Genomic DNA, 26,860 nt, shown 5'->3' with positions numbered 1-26,860 from the left:
AGATTTGGCCAAGGGGCTATCAAGTGCAGGCACTTCGGCTGCCCCTCCCCCCATTCCTGCTCTCTGCCTTGGAGCTGCCCCTCAGGAGCCTCCTGCTTGCTTTGCAGGGCAGGGGAAGGAGAGGAGGATGCTGATGTCAAGGTGCCTCTTCTCCCACTCTGTATCCTATCCCCATAGAGCAGAGAAGGGTCACAACAGGGCTTGGGAGAGAGTTGCTGGCTGCTTTTGGGAGTGGCGCAGGGCCAGGGCTAGGGTGATCTTGCCTTAGCCCGACTGTACCACCACCCAGGAACCATCTGAGGTGAACCAGCTGGAGCCCACATCCCAAAACCCTACCCCTTGTCCTACATCCCTAGCCCAGACCACCCCTGCATCCAAATGCCCTCTCAGAGCCTGCACCTAGAACCTCCCTCCTGCACCCCAACTGCCTGCTGCTCAGAGCCCCTCTCACATTCCAAATCCCTTAATCCAAGGCCAGAGACTGCCCCCACCAACCCGCTGCCGGAGCCTAGTGAAAGGGAGGGAGGAAGGATGGAGCAAGCAGAGGCGGAGCCTTGGAGAGGGGGCACAAAGGAAGTGGGGCAAGGGTATTTGAGATTCAGGGAGATCTTGGATTGCACTTAAATTCAAAAAGTGGTTGCAAGCATAAAAAGGTTGGAGACTCCTCCTGGTCTAGTCATTAAGGTAAGGAAGGAAGTGAGCTCTGATTAGTCATTTTCTGGGTACATTTTCTTCTTCCCTGAAGATATTCTCTAAATTTAGTGACGCCAGGACTGTCTTGCTGGCATCCCAAAGACCGGAGATAGGAGGAATGAAGAATGAAGAGTTTGATAAAAGCATCCTGTGCTTATGTTCAGGCAAAAGAGCAGTATCCATCTCTGGTACAAAAAATGGTAGTGGGTAGGAAAGAGAATGAATTCTTTTTAAGAGGCGGGGGATTGTGAAGTGGAGATTAGGTGTCCCTGGCCATCCTTGGTCACTTCAGGGGGTTCATCAGAAACCCAAATCAGGTGAGTTTTGGGAAGTTTCACCTGTTTTGGTGCTTAGCATAAAAGTTTCATGCTGCACTAACAATAATGTACCTAGGTTCTGGAGCATTCTCAGACTTCATGAACATCTGTAATAAACTTCTTATATTTGCATTTCAAAAGCCATTAGAGAAGTACAAAGAATTACAAAATAAAATACATCAGATGCTAGAAATTGGAGAGTAAAATTCAAAGAAAAATATTGTTTCCAAAGGGGAAGTCTTGGGACTCTGGAGAGCTTAGATCAGTTCCCAGTTCTGGCATGTCTTCTTGCATGACTGCATTGAAGTCACTTAGCCCCTCTCTGTGTCAACAGGATAACCCTTCATGCTTTAGTGGTGTTTTGTAAGGATAAATTCATTAATGTCTGTGAGGCCTTTAGCTAGTAAGATAACAGAAGTCATTTAAGTATCTATATTAAATAAATAGGAATTTAGAGAGAAGAGTTTGAGTGACGAGGTTTGAAGAGAGGGAATCATTTCATTGACTTGTTTTACTTTATTATGTAGCGCCCCCTTTCCTCCTGGTTACCTTCTTTAAAGTCAATCTCCTTACAGATTTTGATGGATAGGTCTGGGTTCTTCTGGATCCTGCCACCCATTCAACTTTATTTTTTCTGAAGGATTTGGCGGTGCCTCCACCCCCTCACTCCTTCCTGGCAGGGTCACCAAGGCAGCTTGGGAGGAAAATTCTAGCCCAGGGTAATCTCCGTGTATTTGCCAGATAGTTGGAGACTCCCAGAAAATAACACAAACACACCATAATAAACACAATTATATTAAACAGGAGACAAATATAAAAGAACAGGGTAAAACACTATTTTTAGGGTCACTGGAGCACAGCAACTGTAAGATCAGTGTCCCATTGGTACGCGTACTTTGTTGGGGCCCATGATGACTTTTGACCACAAAATTCTTCTCTGCAGTGGTTTAGCAGTAGGGCTGACTAGGTCCAGTACAGTCCAAAGGATTCACATATGGGAGAAGGCAATAAATCCCACCACAGGTTTAATATGCAGCAGGTAATAAAATCCCCAAACAAATTGGTGCACTCACACACTCCATGAATGAGCCTCAGGTTTAGAGATGACTCAGTCACTGCAGAGGGGCTGCTCTCTTCTCGCATGGATCCTCTTCAGGCAGGAATCAGGCTGCTTCGGTCCCAGAATTTCCCCTCACCGCGAAGGGGTGCAGGGCTCAAGGTGCAGACCACACAACTGCACCAAAATTCAAACTATAACCTCCTAACCCAGTATTCAGACCCACACAGCAGCCCTGAACTAGCAAATAGAGCAGAGCTGACCATGCCGTGATCGGTCTCACCCAGGGAGCTGGAGAGCCAACTCAGCCTGGCTGGGGAAGCCTCCCAGCAAACTCCACAAACTGGGAATCAACAGTGGAAACATAAAACCCAGCTGAGGGATCCTGCCTTAAGGTCCCTAGAGCTAGTTCTCAGGGGGAACCCTGCAATCAGGCCTGGGGCTTACTAGATCCCACACAACAGTCCTCCCCTTGCCCTGGCTGGCTCCAGACTTCTCTTCACAATGGCCTCTCCTTCCCCCTCCTGAACTCCCTGGGAGGGGCATCTCACTCCCTACGGGTTGCCGGGCAGACTCTGACGCTGGTAGGAAGGGGGAGCCAAGGCAAACTCAGAGTACCTCTCCCTGAGCTGCCAGCAGACAAAGCCCAGGGAATCTAAGTAATCTCCTTGGTGGTTACAATTATACACTAGGGGGCTGCAACCTCCTCACGATGTTCGCCAACCCGCCTCTTTCTGGCCACTTTTGTGGCTAGAGAGCCTAATGATGTCATTCCCTCAAACGTCAGGAAGTCTTATATATATATATGGAGATTTAAATGGCAGCTGTTTGAGGCTGCTCAAAAATTGAAATGATAGTAGTCTCAGTGAGATGTATAAGTGGGCAGATTTCAGGAGCGTGGTCAAAGCAATTTGTCACATGACTCTGCAATTCTTCACCTGTATATCATCAGTATTATGAGTATAGGTACTTCGGTGTATACATTGTTTTTGAAAGACAGAGACAAAATAGAACAAGTTTTTTCAAGTTCCTACATCTATAACACTGATGTATTTAATTATTAAAATACAACCCCAAGTCCAGAGCAGCCTCCTAAATTCACAACTGCACAACAGACATTTCAAACATGTGACTTCATATCATGAACCCAATAGTTTAAACTTGTTCTATTTTATCTTTACTTATGGCTTTGATTAAATGCCAGGTATTAAAAACATCCACATTGATAAGCCACTTTGTTAAAACAGAACAAAGACACACACTGTGTCATAAATATCTTATTAGCAGAGATTTTTAAATCAGCAATCCTTTAGAACTTTCTGATGTGTTTTACACATGTGAACTTCACATATGTAAAATAGATAATCTGTGTATGTATTAAGCATGATACTGTAGTAAAAAAGTGAATTAATACCTATTGTACTTTCAGGTTCGCATGTTTACCTATCTGATTGGAAGAGAGGCAGCTTTTGCTGATAACCTCAAGTGGATGGCCTGTGCTAACAAAGGTTGGTTTACCTTCTTGAATGGGAAATCATATGCAAGGTATCATGCAAAACTTTGTACATGTTTTCAGTCTTGCTACATATTTTTGCCAACAGTTTAAAGTGAATTGTTTGGAGGGTATTATTTTTGTTTTTCAGGAAGAGAACAGGATAATTTATGAAAACAAATCTATAATATATAGACTTAAAAATATACCCCAATTAATATACATTTTTGGTAATAAAAATGCACCTAAAACATTTCATAGGGTATGTCTACACTACCCTCCTAGTTCGAACTAGGAGGGTAATGTATGCATACCGCACTTGCTAATGAAGCCCGGGATTTGAATTTCCCGGGCTTCATTAGCATAAGCGGGGAGCCGCCATTTTTAAATCCCCGCTGCTTCGAACCCCGTGTAGCGCGGCTACACGGGGCTCGAACTAGGTAGTTCGGACTAGGGTGCCTATTCCGAACTACCGGTACACCTCGTTTCACGAGGAGTAACGGTAGTTCGGAATAGGACCCTAGTCCGAACTACCTAGTTCGAGCCCCGTGTAGCCGCGCTACACGGGGTTCGAAGCAGCGGGGATTTAAAAATGGCGGCTCCCCGCTTATGCTAATGAAGCCTGGGAAATTCAAATCCCGGGCTTCATTAGCAAGTGCGGTATGCATACATTACCCCGCTAGTTCGAACTAGCGGGGTAGTGTAGACATACCCATAGATATGATTTCCAATTTCTGCTTTGTTCATTGAAGGTTAATTTCAATTTAAAATCTCTTTTGCTATTACTATTATTTTATTGGTATTAGGATAGTAAAGAGGACTCCAACTGATATCAGAGTTGCATTACGCTAGGCACTGTACAAACCACATGGTAAATCACATCCCTCCTCTGAAGAACTTAGATTCTAAATAGGAAAGACAGATTTTTGTCTTCTGAGGAGAAATACATTAGAAGTGTTGAGATACTGTAGTAATGGTGATCATAAAAGTACATACGAGAGAGAAACTATGAATAATACAGAGACAAGGTGCACACAGCTCAGCGTAAGTTCAAGAGCTTGACTCTCTCACCCACAGACATTGATCCAATAGAAAGATTACCTCACTCACCTTGTATCTCCAATAAGCTGAGACCAACATGGCTACAGCTTTGCATATTATAAATAATAATTTAGAAATCACTGATTAAGTCATTTTTTCCTTATCTGTGTTCTTGAAAAAAACTCCTTGTTTGTTTTTTCTTTGTGCTTCATCACATTATGACGACCCACATCAGGCACTATTCACATAGATATCATTGCTTTAACCACTGTTGTGTCCATCTGATGGAAATTACTCAGTTTGAAGTAGTCTCTTAATCAGCTAATATTACACCATAATTTAGTTTTAGACATTGTATAGGAATCCTTTGAAGCATATTTTTGAAGATAATTTAATCAGCCAAATTCTTTAGCTTGGTAGACAGTACAGTTCTGTAGCTTCATAAAGATCTAAGCATAGCAACTCAGAAATTATGGCAAAGCAATAGGAGCTGCCTGACGAGTTCATCTGGTACATGTCAGTCTCATTGCTGATGAAGGGAACATGCATATCTTTGTTCTTCACCATCACGAGCAACACATACAGTAAACTTCCCCTTCATTTTGTTTTTATAAACTCGTATGGAAGAATTTTAGGTTTTGTTTTTTGTAAACCATAGGTGGGTCAAATGTAGTTCTTTCTTACACCTGGATAGCTCTGGATAAACTCTACTGAAGCTAAAGTAAAATGAGAGCAGAATCTGACCCATAAGTGTTGAATGGTTTGTTTTAATTATTATTGCCTCTAGAGACTAGCCTCAGATTGCATCAGTTTTATGACTTAAACACTGTTATTATGTAGGACATGGGTCTTCCATCTCTGATCTGTAATTCATTTCATATAGTTTAGGATCTGACACCATAAGAAGCGGAACAACCATCTTGAGCTCAGGTTACATGAGATTCAGAACTTTCCCTCTGGCTCAGCCAAATTCTATAGCAAAAAGACATATTACAGCTCAGGGAGAAGAGAGACCTAGTAAAGCCAATCTGCAGATTGGCTGAATGACTGCACTGCAGTTTACTTCTTGCATGGGTGGGCCAAAGAGTGTTGTTGTTACTGAGGTCAATGGCCCTAAAATCAATTTTCCTTGCAGTGATTTTCCCCTTGGAAGCACAGCATAGATGAAGGCTGTTTGCAAGGTTTCCAGCTGACTGCATTGTGGACAGCAAAATCCTTTCTTTCAAAAAGGATCACTAGGGAAATTCATACAACCTTGGAAAAGTTCTTCTGGAATCTAATGGCAAAACCATTAGACACCCACCACCTTCTCCCCCCTCCCGCTACCATTTCTCTGCTACATTTTGTGCATAAATAGAGCATATCTTTGGGGAGTGTGGGCTTAATGAGGCTAAGCAGCAAACCATTTTAAACACATGAAAAGAATCAAGATCCCAAAGCCCCAGTTGAATGGTTTATGAAATTTACAATTATTTTCTCCGTTATTCTGTAAGCAAATGCACATGAAGTAAATGGAGATTTAACAGGATCTTAACATGAACAATGGTAAAATTTCCCAGTGCTTCAACATGCCAAGTTTTAAAGTATGCAGCCACTGTATTTCCCTCAACAGTCACTTTCAACTGAAAGTCAGGCCAGCAGTAAAAATTTGATAGGCCACAAAATTTTGGTTACTTACAAAAGTGACAGTATGAAACAAATATGATAACAGTCTGTTGGTTTTAATAATTTGACAGCCTCACTTTTGAATGTTTGTTGTTAGTGTGGTTGACCCTTTTCAAAACACGTAGTAGGACAAAAAAGGGGATTCATCTCTGCACCAGCAGAACCTGGTGAGGGGACAAAGGAAGAGAGGCTTACGCCTTCCCATTTTGTGTTTATGGGGGCCTAGCCCTGAGGGCTTCCTCACCTTGTGCCTCAGTGACAACATTTCCGGGCCTGTTGTATTATTAAGGAGGCATAGGAAGCACCAGCTACATCTTCTCCCTCAAATAGCATCATCCCAACACCTCCTAAACTATGGCATAGAGCCATGTTCTTCACTTTGTTGGGAAGCCCCTTTTTAGGGGGATCAGGGGGGGATACTCTGCTTGAAAGCATTACTGATTCAGTACAGTGAGGAGTACTATCCTTAGTCCCTGTCCAAAGATATTGGATTCTAATCTTGAACTACTTACAAGAACACTGCCTCCATGTTGCTCCATAACCTGAAATTGGGAAGCATTATTATTATCAAATGTACAGTGCTGTTGAAAATAGTTTGTCATTCTGACCTGTTTGAGGGTTAATGCTACTGGTGGTCATTTGGCTGAAAATCACTATTGTCATAAGAAAATGTTACTATGGAAAGGAAATCCAATTTCAGAGAATAATCATTTAACCAATTTATATTCAATAATTGACCAAATTATTTTATGAAACTTCATGCTTCATAAAAGTGGCACATAATTCCTGTAAGGGTTTTTATAACTTAAAAATTAATATTTATGAGTGTAAAGGAATCTTATATGATATGACTTACGTACCAAAGAGCCAGAAGAGAGTTAAAACATAGGTTTGTTTGGTATAATGTGCATAGGCTTAGCAGCCATACTCAATGACTTAAGTGCATAACTGTTTATTTTCTGATTAAATCTCACTGTTTAAAGAAGGACTGAAATCTCCTGAATAACAGAGGTTCCTATAGCAGATGAGTGTGTGATTCAGTTGCAGTTTGATTTGTGTGACATGTGATACAAATAATCAGACAGGCTAAATGCACAGAAAAAGTGCAATATAAAGCAATGTTGCCTCCCCAAATTCTTAGCTCAAGTATAATAATTTAAAAGGGAGAAAATGCAAAAATAAATATTTAAAGAAGTATGCAACAATTTTGGAGAGTTCCATCACTCAGGCTGTGGCAACTCATTATACTTTATTATAATGAAGCTAAAGTTCAGGGGAAACTACCATGTTTAGGAAGCAAGTAAATAAATCAGTGCTACCTGGAAAGAATGAGCCAAAAGTTCATAATAGGCAGAAAATTCTAGTATTAATTATAATTTCATGGAAATTACAAACTGATTGTAGGCTTTAAGCTGAGCCACAAAGTCTAAAAACACATTAAAAGAGAGACTAAACAAAAACCTACAGTTCAAACTCAAACCCAGCTTTGAGAATAGCACAAAGGAAAATAAAGAGAATGTATATGATTACAGCTATGACTCCATTCCTCAGGTACTTCCTATTATCAATCAAAAATTACATTTGTTAACAATAAGTTTCACAAAAATCATTTTAAAATAGGCTTTTTAAAGGTGAATAATTTTAATAAGCTAGGCCAAGGTGATTAAATGCATTTGATTAAACACACTTTTTCTCCTCAACTTTCCACTGTATAGCCATCTACATCACTGGCGTATGTCAGGAAAATTATGTTGGTTATGCTGTTTTGTTCAAATCCTTTGTAATATCATGTGCTGTTCCAACAAGAAATGAAGCACTTCACATGAGCCATGGTGCCTAGATACCATGGTAATGGGAATCTTGGAAATGTCAAGTGTGTGATGCATGTGTGTGCCTCTTTGGGAGCGAATACTGTATATTCGTATGACTTATGGAAGAGGAAATAAATTTTTAACTGGATATCTCTATTTCCTTTAAAATAGATTTTGGCTATACCAACACATAACCCTTTGTTATATGAAAAATAAGGTTAACAGGAAGATTGTAACTCTGAGAACTATAGATAGTAATCTGCTTCTAGTTTTATTAATTGTTCTACAATCAACTGTATAATATACTTTTAAAGTTTGAACTGTATGGAGGCAGAGATGGTGATGTGTTGCTTGTTAGCACAACTAAGGCCCAATAGGAATTACCTAGAAATAATACATTGGAGTAATAATCTCACATACACTATAGAAAACAAAGCATTAAGAAACATTCAGGGAAGTCCTATAACATAATACATTATACATTGACGATCACAGGACCCATATAGCACAAGTAGCCATTTTGGAATAATAACTCAAGGTCATGTGGAAATCGCTAATAAAAAGCATGACTAAACCATGCTCTTGAAGGTTTAATCAAGAAAGCAATTGCAAAATTTAAAAGGGGGATGTATGTAGGAAGGATTTATGCAGGGGGGACATATTCCCTATTTTAACTCCTACCCATCCAGGAACCTTAGAAATGGCAGCACATTTTTAAAAGGGTTTGATTGTTCCTTAGTATTATTTAGTTTTGCTTTTGGTGGTTTTGTCCTCAGTTACAAATGACACACTGGTCTTAAAAGAAGGAGATGAAGGTAAAGTAAGTTAATTTATTCGTGAGTTAGTGTCCCTGGCTAAATTTCCATAAATAGCTACAGAGGAGTAGCCAGTTGGTCTATAACAGGAATAACTTAAAAAACAACAAATAGTCTAGTAGCACCTTAAACCCAGAGGGCTGTGCCCACGAAAGCTCATGATACCATCTACATGTTTTGTTAGTCTTTAAGGTACAACTAGACTGTTTGTTGTTTTTTAAGTTTTTCATAAATAACTAGTGAGCTTGAGTGTCCAACCTGAGATACTGTAAAGGTGTTGAGCACTGCCCCTTTTAAGATGTCTAAAGGTGTACTCTCAAAAATTAAGGTACTTTAAAGTCACCTTTGAAAATATAGGCTATCATTTGAAAACTGATAATACTACTTACTTACAATTGTACAGTGCTTGGAGTCCTTAATGGCCTTATAAACCAAAGTTTTGGTGGGGTTTATTTATGTACTGAATTCCATACCTCAGTAGTTTATATAGATAAGTAATTAGATTTTGAGTATTACTGACTTTTACTCAGTATAAAAGGGCTACATAATGAAATACGTGTTAGTGTTGACAGGAAGGGAAAGCCCACATTTTGACTTCAGAGATCCTGTAGCCACAAAAATTGAGAGGTCAGCATGTCAGAAAAGCTAATATACATATTAGCTTTTCCCCAAAGTATTCTAAATCAATGACTCGTGAAATAACAGTAACTTTTCTTTCTCTCCCCATTTATACAAAATGTAGTATTCCCAAGAACACATTTCTCAATTAAGATTGAGTTGGTCGTTAAGCTGCTAGGCTGCAAAAGTTCCAAAAACCTAGACAAAAATACCTTCTTTAACACAAAGTTTAAGGCTGAGAGTTTGTTTCAGTAAGTTAATATTCTTATAGAATATTGTAATTAGTTAATAAAATGTTAAACCAAACTCCCCAAACCATAAAACATCACGAAACACAGAGTTAAAGTTAAATTATATAAGCTCAAATATTTGGAAGAGTGAGGATTTGTAGATAAGGTAACCAAATTAAGTGTCCCGTCCATTTTTGATAGTTGAGTAGTAATGGTTTGGTCACTGGGCCACTGGGGTCCATGCCCAGTGGTCCTGGCCAACTGGTGACACTGGAAAAATGGACTCTTCCCCCCAACCCTGACCCTCTCCACCTGCCCGGGGCTGCAGCCAGAGATCAGAGTCGGGTCACAGACGCTTGCCCCGCTCCGCCCACCCGCCTAATGCTCTAGCTAGTGAGTGGGGTCAGGGTATGATGACTTGCCTCATTCTGCCTACCCCCGCACCAGGAAGTCGGGCAAGGCAGCCTCCAAATCCCTAGCCTGCTCCGTGGTGTAGTGCTGATTTCCCTATACTGACTTACCTTCTTTGCATCCCTTTTCCAGAATTTGGGGCCAGTGTAGACGTAGCCATGCAGTAGTTTGGGTAGGACTATGTAATTGTTCCAGGCCTTTGTCATATTTGCATGAATGACAGGGAATAAAGCTGGTGACAGTGTAGATGGCTACAGCTTCCCTCAGTTCACTGCTGCTAGAGTACTGCCTTTAGGAGATTTACATTTCAAGGTTTAACAAAGCTGTTATTACTTACCCAAGTGATTCTGATTCTATTCCCATTGGTCCCTGCCATTTGCTAAGAATGTGTTATAGTATCAGGAGTTTATTCACATTACATACCACCCAGGATAGAGAAAGTGGACAGATCTGGAGTGGACTCAAATACCACTGCTATTTTTCCCCATTTTTGTCCCAATTAAGTTCTGTAAACTGACACCTGAAACGAGATGAGTTTTACATGCTTTGGAATAATGTTGTAAGGAGTAAATACCATTCTAATTTTTATAAAGTGTTTACTGTGGGAAAAAAAATCCCATAACTTCTACTTCATCATGAAACAGCAAAGCTCTCCTGGAACCAAACACTTAGGACAAGCTGTGCAGTGGTGTATAATAGTCTCCGTAACTGAGACCTCCAGGGCTGACAGGTTGTTTCACATATTTCTACATTCGCAAATTAGTACTGGACAAGGCTGCTGCTTATTAAATACAGTCCTTTTGCATTTCTCCTTTGGAGATAATTAAACAGAAAACACAGCAGACATAACTTGCATCATATTTATTGTAGGCTACGTCTGCACTGGCAGCTTCTTGCGCAAAAACTCTTTTGCGGAAGAGTTCTTGTGCAAAAACTCTTCCAGAAGAGAGCGTCTACACTGGCATGTGCTTTTGCACAAGAGATGTGCTTTTGCGCAAGAGCATCCATACAAGTATAGACTCTCTGTTGCTCAAGAACGCTCTGATGGCCATTTTAGCCATAGGGCTTTCTTGCGCAAGAAATTCATGTTGCCTGTCTACACTGGCCTCTTGTGCAAGAACAGTTGCACAAGAGGGCTTATTCCTGAGCGGGAGCATCTTAGTTCTTGAGCAAGAAGCCCTGATTTTATACATTAGAACGTCAGTTTACTTGCACAAGAACACACGGCCAGTGTAGACAGGCAGCAAGTTTTTGCGCAAGAGCGGCCGCTTTGGTGCAAGATCGTGCCAGTGTAGACACAGCCTTGGAGTCTTCCTTAATACCATCTTAACTTGGAATCTCTGTATTTTCACAGGGTTTTTTACTCAGATCTCTACATTAGCTGACGTGCAAGAGAACGTCATGGAATATCTCCATGTTCTTAGCCGACCAAAGGTTATTGATCAAGAGCATGATGTCGTATGGACTGAAGCATATATCGACAGCACTGTAAGTCTGCATGACAAAGCATTTAAAATACATGCTCACAGCAGAAGCTGAGAAACCTACTATATTGTTTAACAGTACTAGTTGTTCTTCTTTCCACCCTTTGTTTGTCACTAGATGGGGGTTAAGTTTTACAAAGTTTGAATGAACAAATTCCAGTATATCAATTTCTAGGTGCTTATGAGTGAATCTGCCGTCACTGTTGCCTTTATGATCATAAAACGTGCAGTTTTAACATAAAGATTCACAACTTGGAATAATCATTTTTTCCAAACACCTTTAGATGAATGTACATTTAACTACAAGCTACATTAAATGAAAATTCTGTAATAGTCATTAATATATTTACAAAGGTAGGCCAATTACAAGGTGACTATTGATAAGTTTTGAATTGAAGAATGTTGAAAATGTTGTATATATTACATATTAAAATAGGACAAATCTTTTTTTTGTTCTGGTTGGTAGATGACTTGGCTACATTGCTGATGTATCATTTTCAGGTTCAGCACTTGAGAAATATTAAATTTAATGCATGTTTTCTTTTTCTTTTTTTTTGCAATAATTATTAATTGACCTACCATATTTTAGCCAGTTGTGTCTGACCCAGCTTGCTTAAGCTTTTTTTCCCCCTTTCTTTTCCTCATTTACTTAATTCGGAGTAAGATATTGTTATAGTAAATGTTCTTAATTTAATGTGAAATGCTTACAAATATTGGTTCTGATGAGTGGAAACTGTAAATCAGCAGCTGTAAAGATGTTAAATTATTGTAACCGTTCTTCAACCCTCATGAGAACTGGGCAAACTGAGAAAACCCTATCAGGTGAGCTTAATCCACTCTCCTCTTTTTTAAGGAAGTAGCAGAGGGGAAGCTTGAAACTTCTAAAAATGTCCCAAAAAAATAGTTGATGCTATTTTATTTTGGTTTCAGGTTAAGTCTTATATGTGAATTGTGATCTTGGATAGACTAATATAAAAAAATGAACATGGATAGTTACCAAAATAGACTTACTTGCAAATGTTGTTTTGAATGTAATCAACTTATTTCCTGTTTTACCACAGTAACACGGTAGATAGAGCATGATTAATTGGCACTCCTCCTCCTTCTTTTCTTCACTGAAATATTAGGGTGAGAGAACTTGAAAAGTATCTACACATTTTGCATAGTTGTGTACCTTAAGCCGATCTTCCTGATCTAGTGTAGACCAAGCCTCAGAGCCCAGCATATCTTCCCTCCGTAAGTGTGCGGCAGTCAGCGGGTCTGGGTCTATGACAGCAACTCGGAAGGCAGCACAGAAGTAAGAGTGGTGATACTGTGAATCCACTACAATAGGCTTGCAACCCTCTTTTGGGTCAGGACTCCCCAGTTGGAGAAATGCTGTATACTTATAGAACTGTACGGGGTAAAAGTACACAAAAGATCAGATTTCATGGGGAAAACCAGATTTCATGGAGAGACTAGATTTCATGCCTTGAGACACAATTTTCATGGCTGCAAATTTGGTAGATTAGTTAAAATACAGATTGTCAACATATTTCAAAATATACAAAGTAAATAGCCTTAAGTCTAATGTTAATATATTTTCAAGCAGCATTTTTATGTTTTTGCCTATGTGTAAATTTAGATTATTGCTGGAAATATTTTTTTCCATTTGTTTGTGTATATGGAAAAATGGATGTTTACTGTCACTTCTAGATATTAATCTAATCCTTCCAAATCCACTTCTATTGCTTATAATCCTAGGTAAATACAGCATGAGGGAGTAAATGCTATGCATACTAGAACAGTAGGATGAGCTTAGATAGCAGTCTGGAGGAGAAATCAGGAGAACAAAAACAGTTATATTCTTGAATAAAGCTACTATTTTAATCCAAATTAATGCTGATTTATATCAATCAAAATAAAACATTGTAAAGCTTTGCTTTCTGTGCTCTTCTCCCACCCCAGACTGATTAATTTAATTATCGGTTATTTCTAATTTGGGAAGTCGAAAGGGCCCCATTGTGCCTGGTGCTGTAGGGTAAATCCCTTTTCTTTTCTAATCAGAAGTGAGACTATTCAGAAAGAGGATAAATGGAGAAAACCATAAATCAAACCCTGGGGAAATAGTGCAGAAGAAGCCTTGTAGAAGATACCCCTATTCTCAGAACTAGATGTCTGTGAAAGTCCTAGGACCATGTCCTCAACCTTGCTATTGATGCATCAACTTCCATGGGAGCTGTGGATGCTTAGCTTTTGAAACAGAGCCACTTGCAAATGACTCTGTGAGTGCATGTGCCTAATTTTAGGCAACCAAGTGTAATATTATGCCCTCAAGTATAGAGATACTTGAGGGTGGAAGTTTGTGATATTGTGAATGAATGTGTGATGGATAGGAGGAGTGCTGAGCAGCACCTGGGGACTAAAGGGTTAAACTCAGGTAGCTAGTGGGGGTATTAGCAAAAAGCCAGAAAAGCCAATGGGAAAGACTGTTGAAATTTGAATTGTATGTAGATACTTAGCTGCTTCTTCCTTTGTGTGAGTTCTAAGTTAAGGGCTGGAGGAAGCAACATGCGGTAATCAGAACTACCGTGCCTCCAAGGAATTTGGGTATGGAAGTGGACTGGACCATGACAGGCTTTTGAGTAAATAAGGCAAAAATATATATTTAGTCGCGATCAGAATATTTTTCTCTGTGTAAAATCCATGTGCTCTTTCTCCCTCCTGCACTCACTATATAAGCTGAAACTAGAGATACTATGTTCACTGTGTTTTAATTTGTTCTTCTCAATTGCTCTGTAACACCTAGCAACCAGGTATGCTTTATTAAGAATTTCTTTTTGAGTTTTGTTAATAAAATATATATTTTTAAAGCAATGATTTAATTCTTGTGTCCTGGAAGGTAACAGGTCTGCGTGTGTACTTGCCTCGCCTGAGAGGTCAGCTATCAAAGACTTCTGTGTTTTCTTCTGTTTCTTTTTTCAGACTCTCCTATGGCAGAAGAGCTTGGGGATACCCCTGGGGAAGGAATTCAAGTATTCCTTCCTGGGTTTTTTTCCAGGGTTCTTTAAAAATCACTTGATGGTGGAAGCCTGTCTTCCAGAGCCAGTGCATTGTGACACAGGGGAGGTTTTTGTAAGCAGAGCCTATAAAGGCAAGGTATTTAAGGTCTTTTGCGGGCCCCCACCTTCTACATTCACAGTGCCAGAGTGGGGAAAAACCCTGACAGAGTGGCTTTCAAAGGAGGATATAGACCTCCTAAAGAGTGTGTAGAATCACTGTCATTGTTGGGTTTTAAGAACTGTTTAGACAAACTCTTTTCTGCCTTCCCTTTCAAAGGCTCTGCCATTGTTTGCTCCAACTCTGCACCATTTGTCACTTGCTCTCCCCCACCTTCACTCACTTTTGGTGGGCTAGGGCAGGGTATAGGAGTGTAACGAATCTGGGTGAGGACTCCGGGCGGGGGTGGGGGAGAGGGGTTTTGGGTATGGGAAAAGGCTCAGGTCTGGGTCATAGGCTTATGAAGTTTGTGGCGTTTCAGGCTCCAGGGGGGAATTTGACTGTGGAAGCAGACCCTGGGCTGAGGGCTGGAGTGTGTGGGAGGGGTGAGGACTCTGGCTGGAGGGTGGGCTCTGAGGTGGAGCTGGGAGTGATGGGTTAGAGGGTTCCAGAATGGACTCTGTGCTGGGGCAGGAAGTTGGAGTTCAGAAGATGGTTTTGGGTCTGGCAGTGCTTTCCATGGCTTCTGGAAGTGGCCACCAGATCCTTGTAGCCCATAGGCACATGGTCAGCCAGGGAGGCTCCACATGCTAGCCTTGTACCCACAGTCACCAACCCTACAGCTCCCATTGGTCACAGTTCCTGGCCAGTAGGAGCTGTGGAGCTGGCATTCAGGCAGAGGCAGTGTGCAGAGCCTCACTTGCTGCCTATGCACTTGTGAGCTCCAGAGACCTGGTGCTCATTTCCTGGAGTTACACAGAAACAGAGCAGGTAGGGAGCCTGCCTTAGCTTGGGGACAAGGAGAAGTTGAGGGAGAAGGGAAGGATTTGATCTGTGGGGCCTATGTAGCCCCTGGAACTCCACAGACCCCAGTATGAGAAACACTGATCTGGGTATACTTAATCTTGCCTCAAACTGGGGCCAGGAGCATTGACTGGATAGCCTTTGAAGTCCCTTCCAGATGTAAATTTTGATGATTCTATGTTCAGCTACAGCTGGTCAGTGCAAGTGGTAATGGCTTGGGAAAGGGGATGTGATTAGGCATCCTGACACCCCAGTGGTACCATGCTGAAGGAATGGCCCTTTGAGGCCATATGTAATTAGATATACTGACCAGTCCTTACATTTGGAATGAAACCAGGCACACACTGGGCAGCAAAAAAATTGAGAGGAACAAAGATGGCTAACTGTGCTATGAAAGCTAGTCCAGGACTGGTGCTTCAGTTTTCACTTCGTTAATATTTGCAAGTGAGACTTTGTGGATTTAACAGAGGGTGAAATTTGGCCAATCAAGGCCACTTTCTGTTTTTATGATGAACATTTTCTCTCATACAAATATGAGAGTGAAATATTCTGCTGGCAATTTCCCCACTGTAAAAGCTGTTCAGATAATTGTTTCACACTGTTCAAATCAGAATAGAAGCCACTTTCTTATGGTAAATTTATAGTCCATTGACACTGCTGTCAACCATCATTGTTCCTCAGATCCCTCTGCTAAGGGAAGAACTCTCTGTACCAATGATTCTAGCTTGATGTAATATGAGGTATATTGAGAAAATGTTTGAAAATATGTAAATATATGTTCCATCTTCTTTCTGGTTCAACAGAAAGACTTGCAAGAGATAGGTTAGTCAGGCCGAGATTCATAAAACAGAAGCAATGATATAACACTATATATATACACTATAGTATATGTCCTCTGTGAAATTAAAGAGGGCTTTTCATTTTCATAAACATTTATAATTTGTGTCATTGATTGTTAATCACTTTAATGGGCCTTTTTTGAGGCTTGTGATGAGGCAAATGACCAGTAACTTAAAAACTTGTTTTAGCACAGTTCTAGCACAATTTATTTTGCAATTCTAGTCGTATCACTGGAACAAAGGAACATTGTTTTGAACAATACATATCAGATCGTGAAATGGGTGGGTGGGGAGTAATACTATTCACCTGTGCTTTGCTCACAAGTCAGGCTCAATCTACAGATGAAGGTTCATACAGTCTACATGCCAAAATGAGATACCACTCTCAGGAGCTTATGCAGCTCTTCATGATAAAATTCTTTCTCCTCTTTCACCAGTAGAAAAGTTAAGTGTTGACAGTGGGTACATCTACACTGCATGGCTATTTAAGGATACTGGAGGTATCTCAAAATAGCTACCCTGCATCTACACAAGCCACCCGTTATTTTAAAATATTTTTTGAAATAACAGGCGTGCTGTTTCGCTATCCCAGTAAAAACCTCCTTTCACAAAGGTTAAGGGATGGCTTGAAATAGCACGTTATTTCAAAATTTGGTGCTGTGTAGATTTGCACTGTGAGTTTAGGGTGCTATGTACACTCACCAATTTAGAATAACTACAGGATTAAGGCCACAATGAGATCAATAGGGCAGTTTAACTCTTTCAAGCTATAGATTCAGACTATATGCAAGCACAGGCAGACATTACTACACTGGTAGCAGTCAGCTCACATTGTGATTTCTTCTTTTTATATACATAAAGGTGAAGATTGTTTTTAATGACATTGTAGAGTCTGCAGAACATGATGGCAGCCTTTGGAAAAAAGGAACTAACTTAAGTTACCACCAGCAAGCTTAATTTGACCTCTGTATGACAAGGGTTTTGTACTCTCTATATCAGGGATTCTGAAACTTCATTGTACAGAGACCCTCTTCTGACAGCAAAGTTACTACATGGCCTCAGGAGGGGCTGCAGCCCAAGCATTGTCACCCCCCAGTCGAGATGGACCTCTGGCTTCAACTTCAGCCCTGCATGGTCCCAGCAAATCTAATGCTGGCCCCGCTGACCCCATTAAAATGGGGTCATGACCCACAGTTTGAGAACAACTGCTTTAAGTTCTTCTACAGTGTTGCCTTCTTTCACATCTTTTCTACCTCTTCTCAGTGAAACAAAGAGCTATAATGTATAGGTCAAACTAATCACTGGCATGAAATTGATTTATGCTCTTTCATTGTGTTTGTCCTGCTGGTGGGCTCATATGATGCCTTTGGGTAGCCTGGTTCAGCACCTCATTCCCCCAAGAGTAGCCAGATTTGGGAGGGGGGAACCCAATCATCTGTAGTTTAGGACTGAACATAACTAAGAACAAAAAGTTGTGTTCTGCAACTGACATTTGTGAAGTGTCTACACCAATGGTGGGCAAACTCTGACTCATGGGCCACACGTGTCCCATCAAAGTAATCTGTTGGTGGGCCACAAGACATTTTGTTGACATTGTCTGCAGGCATGGCCCCCTCACAGCTCCCAGTGGCCACAGTTCACCGCTACTGACCAATAGGAGCTGTGGGAAAAGGTGGACTATAAAGACCTGCAACACATGGCAGGCACAGGTTGCCTATTGCTGGTCTACACTGAAAGTTACAGTTATTTGATACGTTTGAATTCATAATCAGTTGATTATGTTCATCATCTGTTCATAATCAACTGATTCATACTCAGTTGAATTAACTGGAGTGTTGTGATCAAGACACAAGGACTCATTCTTCTGCTCTACTCTGCACTGATTAGGCCTCATTTGGAGTATTGTGTCCAGTCTGGGTACCGCATTTCAGGCAAGATGTGGAGAAATTGGAGAAGGCCCAGAAAAGAGCAACAAAAATGATTAAAGGTCTAGAAAACATGACCTATGAGGAAGACTTGAAAGAATTGGCTTGTTTAGTTTAGAAAAGAGAAGGCTGAGAGGGAACATGATAGAATCTAAAAGGGTATCTAAAAGTATCTGAAAGGGTGTTATAAGGTGGAGGGAGAGAAATTGTTCTCCTTGGCCTCTGAGGATAGGACAAGAAGCAATGGCCTTAAACTGCAGCACGGGTGGTTTAGGTTGGATATTAGGAAAAATCTTCTTAACTGTCAGGGTGGTTAAACACTGGAATAAATGACCTTGGGAGGTTGTGTAATCTCCATCACTGGAGATATTTAAGAGTAGGTTAGACAGAAACCAGTCAGAGATGATCTAGACAGTGCTTGATGCTGCCATGAGGGCAGGGGACTGGATTTGATGACCTCTTGAGGTCCCTTCCAGTTCTAGGATTCTCTGATTCTATGATTTGTGGTAGATGTTCACTGAATATTCAAAACTCATCAAATCCTCAGAACTATTTTTTCTGGCTCTCTGCAGACTCCAGCAGGCATTATAATCAGTTCATATTTTCAAGGTTATCTCTGCAACAATCAGGCTTGAAACACAATTTAAAAAAATAGAAGCTGAGGTTCTGGAGTACAAGTCTAAGGCAAAGGGTTGTTCCACAACCCCAGAAATGCAAAATACATGAGGCCCTACACAGATACTGCATATGTTACGTCTAAAGTTTCATTAAATCTTTCCTTTCCAAGAAAAATAAAGTTGAGGCTTTATTAGCTGCTTGCTATTCAGTTTCTTTTGCACTCATTGCATGAGGGAGCTTTTATGAAAGAATAAAAATTAAATCTTACCCTCTTTCATCTTGATTCTATTCCCAGAGACATCATCAGATACCTTTTCTGGCATGAGTTAATTGTGCTATTATCTTAAGTGGGTGTACTTAGTATTTTTTCATTGTAAAAGGTGCCCAGCACCTGTAGTTTGAAAGTTGGCTATGTATTTCAGTATGGCATCCCACTAAAATGTTTCATATCAAGTGTGGAAAAATCTTATGTCATCACAGCAAATAAATATTAGGAGTATCTTCATTAGTGTATGTCAGTAAATATCACTTATAAATATCTATGAAAAGAGAATTTAAACACAACCAATAGATGATGAAAATTGATTTCATGCCCATTTTTTTATTTTGGTCCCACTCTTTTTTGCAAAGGCCTCTGCTATTATTCTGTTGTACTTACTTTTACAGGTGTAGCTTTCTTACACAGCCATATCTCATTCCTGCCCCTCCAGTGATTCTGTGATTCCGTGATGAACTGGTGCATGGCTGATTTTAGAGGATGGGACCAACTCAGCCCTCCATTATTTTCTTAGGGAATAAATTCCTTTACAATCCAATCTTCCTGATAACAATCTTCTAGAACTAGGTACTCCCATCTTCACCGTCTCCCTGGCCCCTGAGACAACTCTTACTAACCTTTGTTACCATAAGGAGAGGGTCTTTATTCCTTGTTCTCTATCTTCTGGACCCTCTGGGTGTTTAAGGTGCACCAGATAGTTATTTCCCTATCTTGAACAATACTCCCTGTTGCTCTAATACAAATTATCTTAGTGTCAAGTGAAACACACCCTTCCCCACTCCCAGGTCAGAGAGCCATTATCCCAGATTGTCATTCAGAAATGTCCATGAAAATTGCACCAGCTCACTGCAAGTGAATTTGGTTCTAGATCCTAATTTTAATGGATTAGCTTTTGGATTTATTCAGCAGGATTTAAATCCCTGGAGATTCTTCATACACCTTGACAATTTATCAGATATTAATCTCCTTGATTTCAAGGTGGAGCGGACTCCCCATTCATGGATCTGACTTTCCATAAGGTGGATGAGTGTTCTGTGAGGAGATAGGGTGGGGTTTGGAGAATGTCTATTGTCTACCCTCCATCCTAGATACATTTATCTGGAAAAGATTATACAGCTCTGTCCTGCACTACCTTTTCATTTAATCTCTGCCAAATATAGCACCCCTAAGACAGGTCCCTGGGAATGACATTCCATTGAAGTAACACTGCTAGGAGACGCAGCCTGTATCGAGCTACAGGCCCTTTTCTCCACCTCTTGCAGTTCATCAGGGCTTTAACAGGCTTGGGGAAGGGCCCCGTGATGTTTACACTGGCAAGGCAACACACACACACCAAACAAATGGGGGGGGTGCACTTGCCATTCTCTCCTGATGAGATGTTGTAGGGGTACCTCTCAGCGAATCGTCGTAGCAATTCCCATGCAACCCACCCCCAAAAAACCCAAAAGAAAACCTGCCCCAGAGCTTCTGAGAACTCTTGGGCCCAAAATTTCAAATCTCCATTATTAAACATTCTGGTTTTCCACTCAGCTGTTCTAATCCGTTAGCTTTACTGCTGTATCCAGAGTGAACAAATGTACTGCTAATGGCATTAATAGTGTTAAATCCAATAAGATTGTGTGTATCAATTGACAAAATATAATGAATGCTCAAGATTGCAAAGGTATACACCACTTCAATTAATAGAATTCATGCACACTCATTATCTTTTAGGTTCAGCTCAAAAGAACATTAATGTTCCGTTTTGTAAGCTAATGCACGACTTGAATTACTTATGCTTTGCAGTTTGGGTGCTAATCAGTGCAAGGAATGCTGTGCCACTTAACAGAGAGCTTACAGCTCCAGATCACACAGAACAGGCACTAGGGCAGCATGGCCCAAAAAACAAACTGAGAACCTTGAAAAGAAAATAGGGGCATGTCAGGGAAAACAAAATCTGCTGTGAACTAATGGGAATATGGCCATTTAAAATAAGAATTGTGCAATTTCCCAGCAGATGTGCACAAAATATACAATTTCCAAGGCATGTAAACAAATGCATACATTATGCACATATTGTGCTTGTATATGTACACACACACACACACACACACACACACACACACACACACTTTCAGCTCTTGACGTGAACCCCTTTATGTTTAATAAATTACATGTTTGCTTTTGCTTTAGTGCTGGTGCTGGAAGTTATGCTATTAGGAGTATTTTCAGTGATGGCATTAGCCACAGAATATTATTGAAAGATCTAATTACTGGTTATCAGAGCTGCTAGCAACAAAAGGTTGTAAGGAGATGGCAATATTTCTGTTAATGAGTTAACACTTTTCATGTGTATCACTGCATGTACAATATGTGCACAGTAAAATACCACAGATCAAAAAGATGCTCCAAACATCAAACCAAAACAAAAAAGCAAAACAAAACCCTGCACTTTAAAAGGAACATGACATTTCCTGCTGGGGATATGGAACATGGAATGCCATCTGTATTATACGGCACTGAGAAAACTGATTATGGTTGGACCTCTATTTCATAGCAGATGGGTTCATTAAATTTAATAGCCTCCAGAGACTTTAGAAACAGTGTTAAAAACATGTGGAACATGCTGTGACACTTCACTTCTCACCCCACAGTCATTATAACCCTGGCACAAACTATAAATATTACAGTATTTTATTTCCATTGAAACAGATTACTATTATAATTATATTTGTTAGTGTACAGTTACTTAAAAAATGCAGAATGCAAATTGTATTTGACAGTATGATAGGCAATAGTCTCTGTATACCAGCAGCTTAATTTGTCATGTTTTTTTGAGGCAACATGGCAAAGATGATTTTAAGGAGGGATGTGGAGAAAGATAATGAAGTAGTTTTGCATTCTTTTATGAGGAGTTCCTCCCAGGTGTGAGTGCCATCATGGGAGAAAAAGCACAAACGTACTTATTCCAATTTTTCAAATGCTGGCATTCATGTGTACTGTGCTCCCACAGTAACATTGCTAGTCCATTGTTGTGTGATTGACATGCTATTATGAAAGTATTTTGGCTGTCCCAGCATTGCTCAGCTGCATTATCATTTCCTATTGGCACTACTGAAATTTCAATGTGGAGTCATTCACAAAACACATTGTGTGATTAAATTTTGTATCTAGGAAATTGTCAGATTCAGGTGTTAGCTGAACAGATTAATCTTTTACTGTCTTTGTACATCCAAAGAAAATGATCTTTAAAAACATTATGTTGAGACTTTGTCGTGCGTTTACAGGGTTTTCTCTTACTTTACACATTTTTCTAGCCTGTGCTGTCCTTATTTTATATAGGGAATTATAGTCATTCCCTATATGAGGCGATGATAGATAGCATCCTAAAAATAATTCAAAGAAGTACAAATGTCTGAAACTCTGTCTGCTGAACTTTCTCCCACCAGTTACTCTATATAAATTGCAGAGAGCAGTTCTCATGTTGATTTTGATTTACTATCTATCCATGCCAAAGGGGTGCCAGTCTTATTTTCAGACTTCTGCATGCTAGAGATACAGCAACTGGGGACTTTTCCAAATGCAGCCTGCCAATGGCGTGTAGTGCCTTTAGGTGTGTGAACAGAGAATTCTTTATCTTTTTCATTTTGAGTTTTACACAGAATTGTTGTTCTTGTCGTTTTACAGAATTGAAAATTAAAAGGTGAAAGATCACTAAGCCAAGAGAGAGATTGTTTTTAGATCCTCTCTCCTCCCCCGTTATGTTGGATCAAATACTGTGTGAAAAATATGTCCTTACCCCCCAAAAAATACTATTTAAATGCCTTTGCAACTGATATCTGTTTGAAACTAAGAAGATCACAGACAGATGTTCATACTGAAGTTGAGTTGATTATAAAGAAATTGCAATTACTCTGTCAGATATATACGATTTTTCATACTTCATTTTCTCATAAAGGATTATTTAGGGTAAAATGATAATGCTGGAAGGCAACAAATTTAATGCAATATACAAATTCCAAATTTGACCATATATATCTTCTTTTATGACATTTCAAAAGAAAGAGAAGAGAAGATAAAATATACATTATCAGGACTACTGAAGTAAAAAGCTGAAATAAAAATAAAAGCTTGTTAAATTATCAGTGCCATTTTGAATTTTGCTGCAGTGGCAGAATGAAATGCATAAAACAGAGGAAGAGAAAACAGAAAGAGAGGCAGTTTTTTTGGTAGTTATTGAGTTTGGGTGAGTTAGTTATTAATAGTTCTTTTCTTTCTACTTTGTCAGAACATTCTGTAAAGAAAAACATTACATAGGCAATATTATATACATCTGAAAATTACAACTGGTCAAATAACTCATTGTGAACATAAATAATATATACTGTATTCTGAACATTAGCAGCTGATCAAGAAATAATTATTCAGACATATATCTTTTCATTATTAACTATGTGTTGGTATATGTATATAAACTTCATTGTGTATAAGTGCAGTTAAACAGTCTGTACCTGGAGAGAGGGTTTGGTTTGGTTTGGGGTTCTTTTTTGTGACAAGCTTCCAGCTGATGATGCTGATTCTGTGAGTTGACCTACTGCCTCCCCATTGTGTGGTGTCAAGTCAGGTCTTCCGGAGGCATAATTTCCTTTAATTGTCCTGCCACTGTTGCATCCAGTTGAACAAATTCAGTGAAGTAGGTGCCCTACTGGTCTCTGAATAACTGTGGGGTGCTGAGAAAATATTAAAAGCAGTTGAAAAAGTAGCTTGTATTAGCTGATTTATTGCCATGTATATAAATCTTTCCAGAAGGGAAAGTCCAGGAGTGCTTTTCTTTTAGGTGCAATATTGAAATGTGGGTTAGACACGCTTTGAGAATTGGTCAAATATTCTATTCTAGTGGAACTGGGATATTGGACAAATGATGAGTATGCATGTTTGAACATTCTGTGGGACACATGATCACTTCTGGAATATTGTTAATCAGGTTGGATTATTGCAGTGGTCTCTGTGGATAATTCCATAATTGCACACCACTTGGAAGCAGCAGTAGAGATTATATAGCAACTGCTCCCACAAACTGTACTAGCTTCCAGTCTACTTCAGGTGCAATTCAAGGTGTTGATATACTGCATAGTTTAGAACTGGATCATTTAAGACTCCCTTTCCCTCTTTAAACCACCATATTTAGGGCCCTACCAAATCCATGGCCCTGAAAAATGCATCACAGCTCATGAAATCTGGTCTTTTGTGAGTTTTTATTGTATACTCAAAAAAGGTTTTCATGGAGGAGAGCGGAGTTTCTCAAATTGGGAATTGTAGAGAGGGTTTTTTAATGGCGGGGGGGGGACACTTTCATTTTTGCACTGCCTTCAGAGATGAGGGATAGCTGTTGGCCAGGTGCCGAGCTCTGAAAGCAGCTCCCCACCAGCAGCCTCATAGAAGTAAGGATGGCAATATCATACCATTTAACACTTCCTTTTGCGCTGCTGTTTTCAGAGCTGGGTGACAGGAGAGTGGTGGCTGCCAACTGAGGGCCCAGCTCTGCAGGCAACTTTGCTGAAGTACAGTTAGTGATACCATACCATTCCTTCCTTATTTCTGTGCTGCTGCTGGCAGCAGCTCTGCTTTCAGAGCTGGATTCCTGGTCAGAAGGCACTGTTGTCCAGCTGTCCTGCTCTGAATGCAGCACCGCTACTTTCAGCAGCACAGAAGTAAGGGTAGCAGTAATGCAATCCCCCCACAATAACTTAAAGCCTCCCATAACTCTCTTTTGGGTTGGGACTCCTAAAATTACAACACTGTGAAATTTTAGATTTAAATAGCTAAAATCATTCAATTCGTTATTTTTTAATTCCCATGACCATGAAATTGATCAAAATGGACAATTTCTTGGGGCCCTAGCTATAGAAGTTAACCTCAACTGAAATACATCCTGAATAATCCATCAGTTTAAACAGCTGTAGCTTGAGGCAGGGCGTTCCAAGCTGAGAATCCTGGCTGTGAAACTCACTTCTGTTTGCTGGTCCAACAGGAGAGACCATTTACTCAGACCAAAAATTTCAAACAGTAGTAGCAGCTCATATTAATGGGAGTTGCAGGAGCTCAGCATCACGAGAAACTATTGGCAGAATTTGATTTTGACAGTATTTATAATTTTCACAGCTAGCATCAGTGTTTATTTTTAAGCATTGTTTCTATTTTTAGACATTTACATTTTCAAAGCTGTATGAAATTGTCTGTGGTGGGAGGAATCAGACAATAATTATTTAACCACAGCACTGTCTCACATTTTGAAAGTGGGATTTTATTAAACTGTCAAGCATCGTTTTTCATTCTTTTGCCTAACTGAAATTTCTGTTACTATCAATGTAAATATTTTTTCTATGCATGTTTGTGTATGGGGAAGTTGATGTTTATCCACATTTGCTGATAAAAAAATTAATCCTTCCAAGATTATTTATAAGAACTCTTAATATGGACTTAAATTCTGAACGTAGAATAATCCAAATCTAATATCTTCCTGGATTTCCCCCTGTTCCAGGAGCAACGGTGGAATTGCTGGGCCCCTGGGCAAGGGGAGGGTGGCCCTGCAGGGTGAGCCTCAGGCAGAAGGGGCAGGGCTGGGGTAGTCAGCCCTCAGCTCCACACAGATAGCATTACACTCCTCCAGCCAGTGCTTAGCGCCACATGGACCACGCTGCACTGGTCTCCAGAGGCAATTTAAAGATCAGGTATAACTGCCTCCTTCTCCCCTCCCCAGCCAGCAGGCCTACCCTGTGCAATAGTATATTATTGCATTCATTGGGTCTTTCTGGTATAAATGATCTCAATTTAAAACATTGGCATTACACTGATGTAGAACCAGAGTGAAACTAGGATCAGCCCCCTCATATTTTAAATCTTAGTTTTCAGTTTTGAATTCTGCTGCTGTTGATTGACACCACAATTTTAATGATCTGTTTTCTGAGTTGAGACCTTCACCTGAATTTAAGAGAGTAAGTATTATAGTTAGCAACAAATTTTCTTAATGTGACAAGAATGTTTAATTCCTCCTCCAGCCCAACTCCTCTTTCTATATTATAGTCCATTTTGAGTCCTTGGTTTCAAGTGAAAACAGATGTACACTGACATTTTAAGAACTATGAAATTGTTGAGCCTTGTTTAACCCATTTGTCATTGGCTAATGTAACTTGTACATATGATGACTATACTTCTCCACTATGGTCAGGGTACTTCTAATGATGTCCATAAACATGAGCAACTGGGTGCAACTCTGACGACCTCAGCATTTCACAATCTTTTTCTTGTGAGATGTCAAGGTGAAAGACGGAAGTTCCTAAGATAAATGTCTTGAACATCTGGGTGGCTCAATAAGGGAGGCAGTAGCAGATAAAGAAACGGTTGCCTTAGGCCACGACATTTTTATCATGTGTTAGAGAACTGGAGAGCACAAGCATTTCACTAAACTTTAATAAATCTAGCATTTGAAATTAATTTAGGTTATACATTTAAAAAAAAATAATATTAACTTTGTCAGTAAAGCAAAAAATCACAAACACTGTCAATCAGATCAGAAGGTTTCTTAC

At 40.0% G+C, this 26,860-nt stretch overlaps 1 protein-coding gene across 3 annotated transcripts in view; it reads left to right on the top strand.

Annotated features, from left to right (window-relative positions):
• Positions 1-26,860, top strand: part of CACNA2D3 (calcium voltage-gated channel auxiliary subunit alpha2delta 3) — a 755,257-nt gene that overhangs the window by 490,759 nt on the left and 237,638 nt on the right. For all 3 annotated transcript variants that reach the window (XR_001368709.3, XM_075938900.1, XM_075938901.1), the window contains exons 12-13: positions 3,497-3,575; positions 11,505-11,638. Coding sequence is in view for 2 of the 3 variants with exons in the window: in XM_075938900.1 (XP_075795015.1) it covers positions 3,497-3,575; positions 11,505-11,638 (213 nt within the window). In the remaining variant the exon portion in view is untranslated. The remainder of the gene's footprint in view (positions 1-3,496; positions 3,576-11,504; positions 11,639-26,860) is intronic.

The sequence above is a fragment of the Pelodiscus sinensis genome, chromosome 11 (assembly GCF_049634645.1).
Source record: "Pelodiscus sinensis isolate JC-2024 chromosome 11, ASM4963464v1, whole genome shotgun sequence".
Lineage (NCBI taxonomy): Eukaryota > Metazoa > Chordata > Testudines > Trionychidae > Pelodiscus > Pelodiscus sinensis.
Note: the sequence above shows the minus strand (reverse complement) of the source record. Positions and strands in the feature narration are given on the sequence as shown.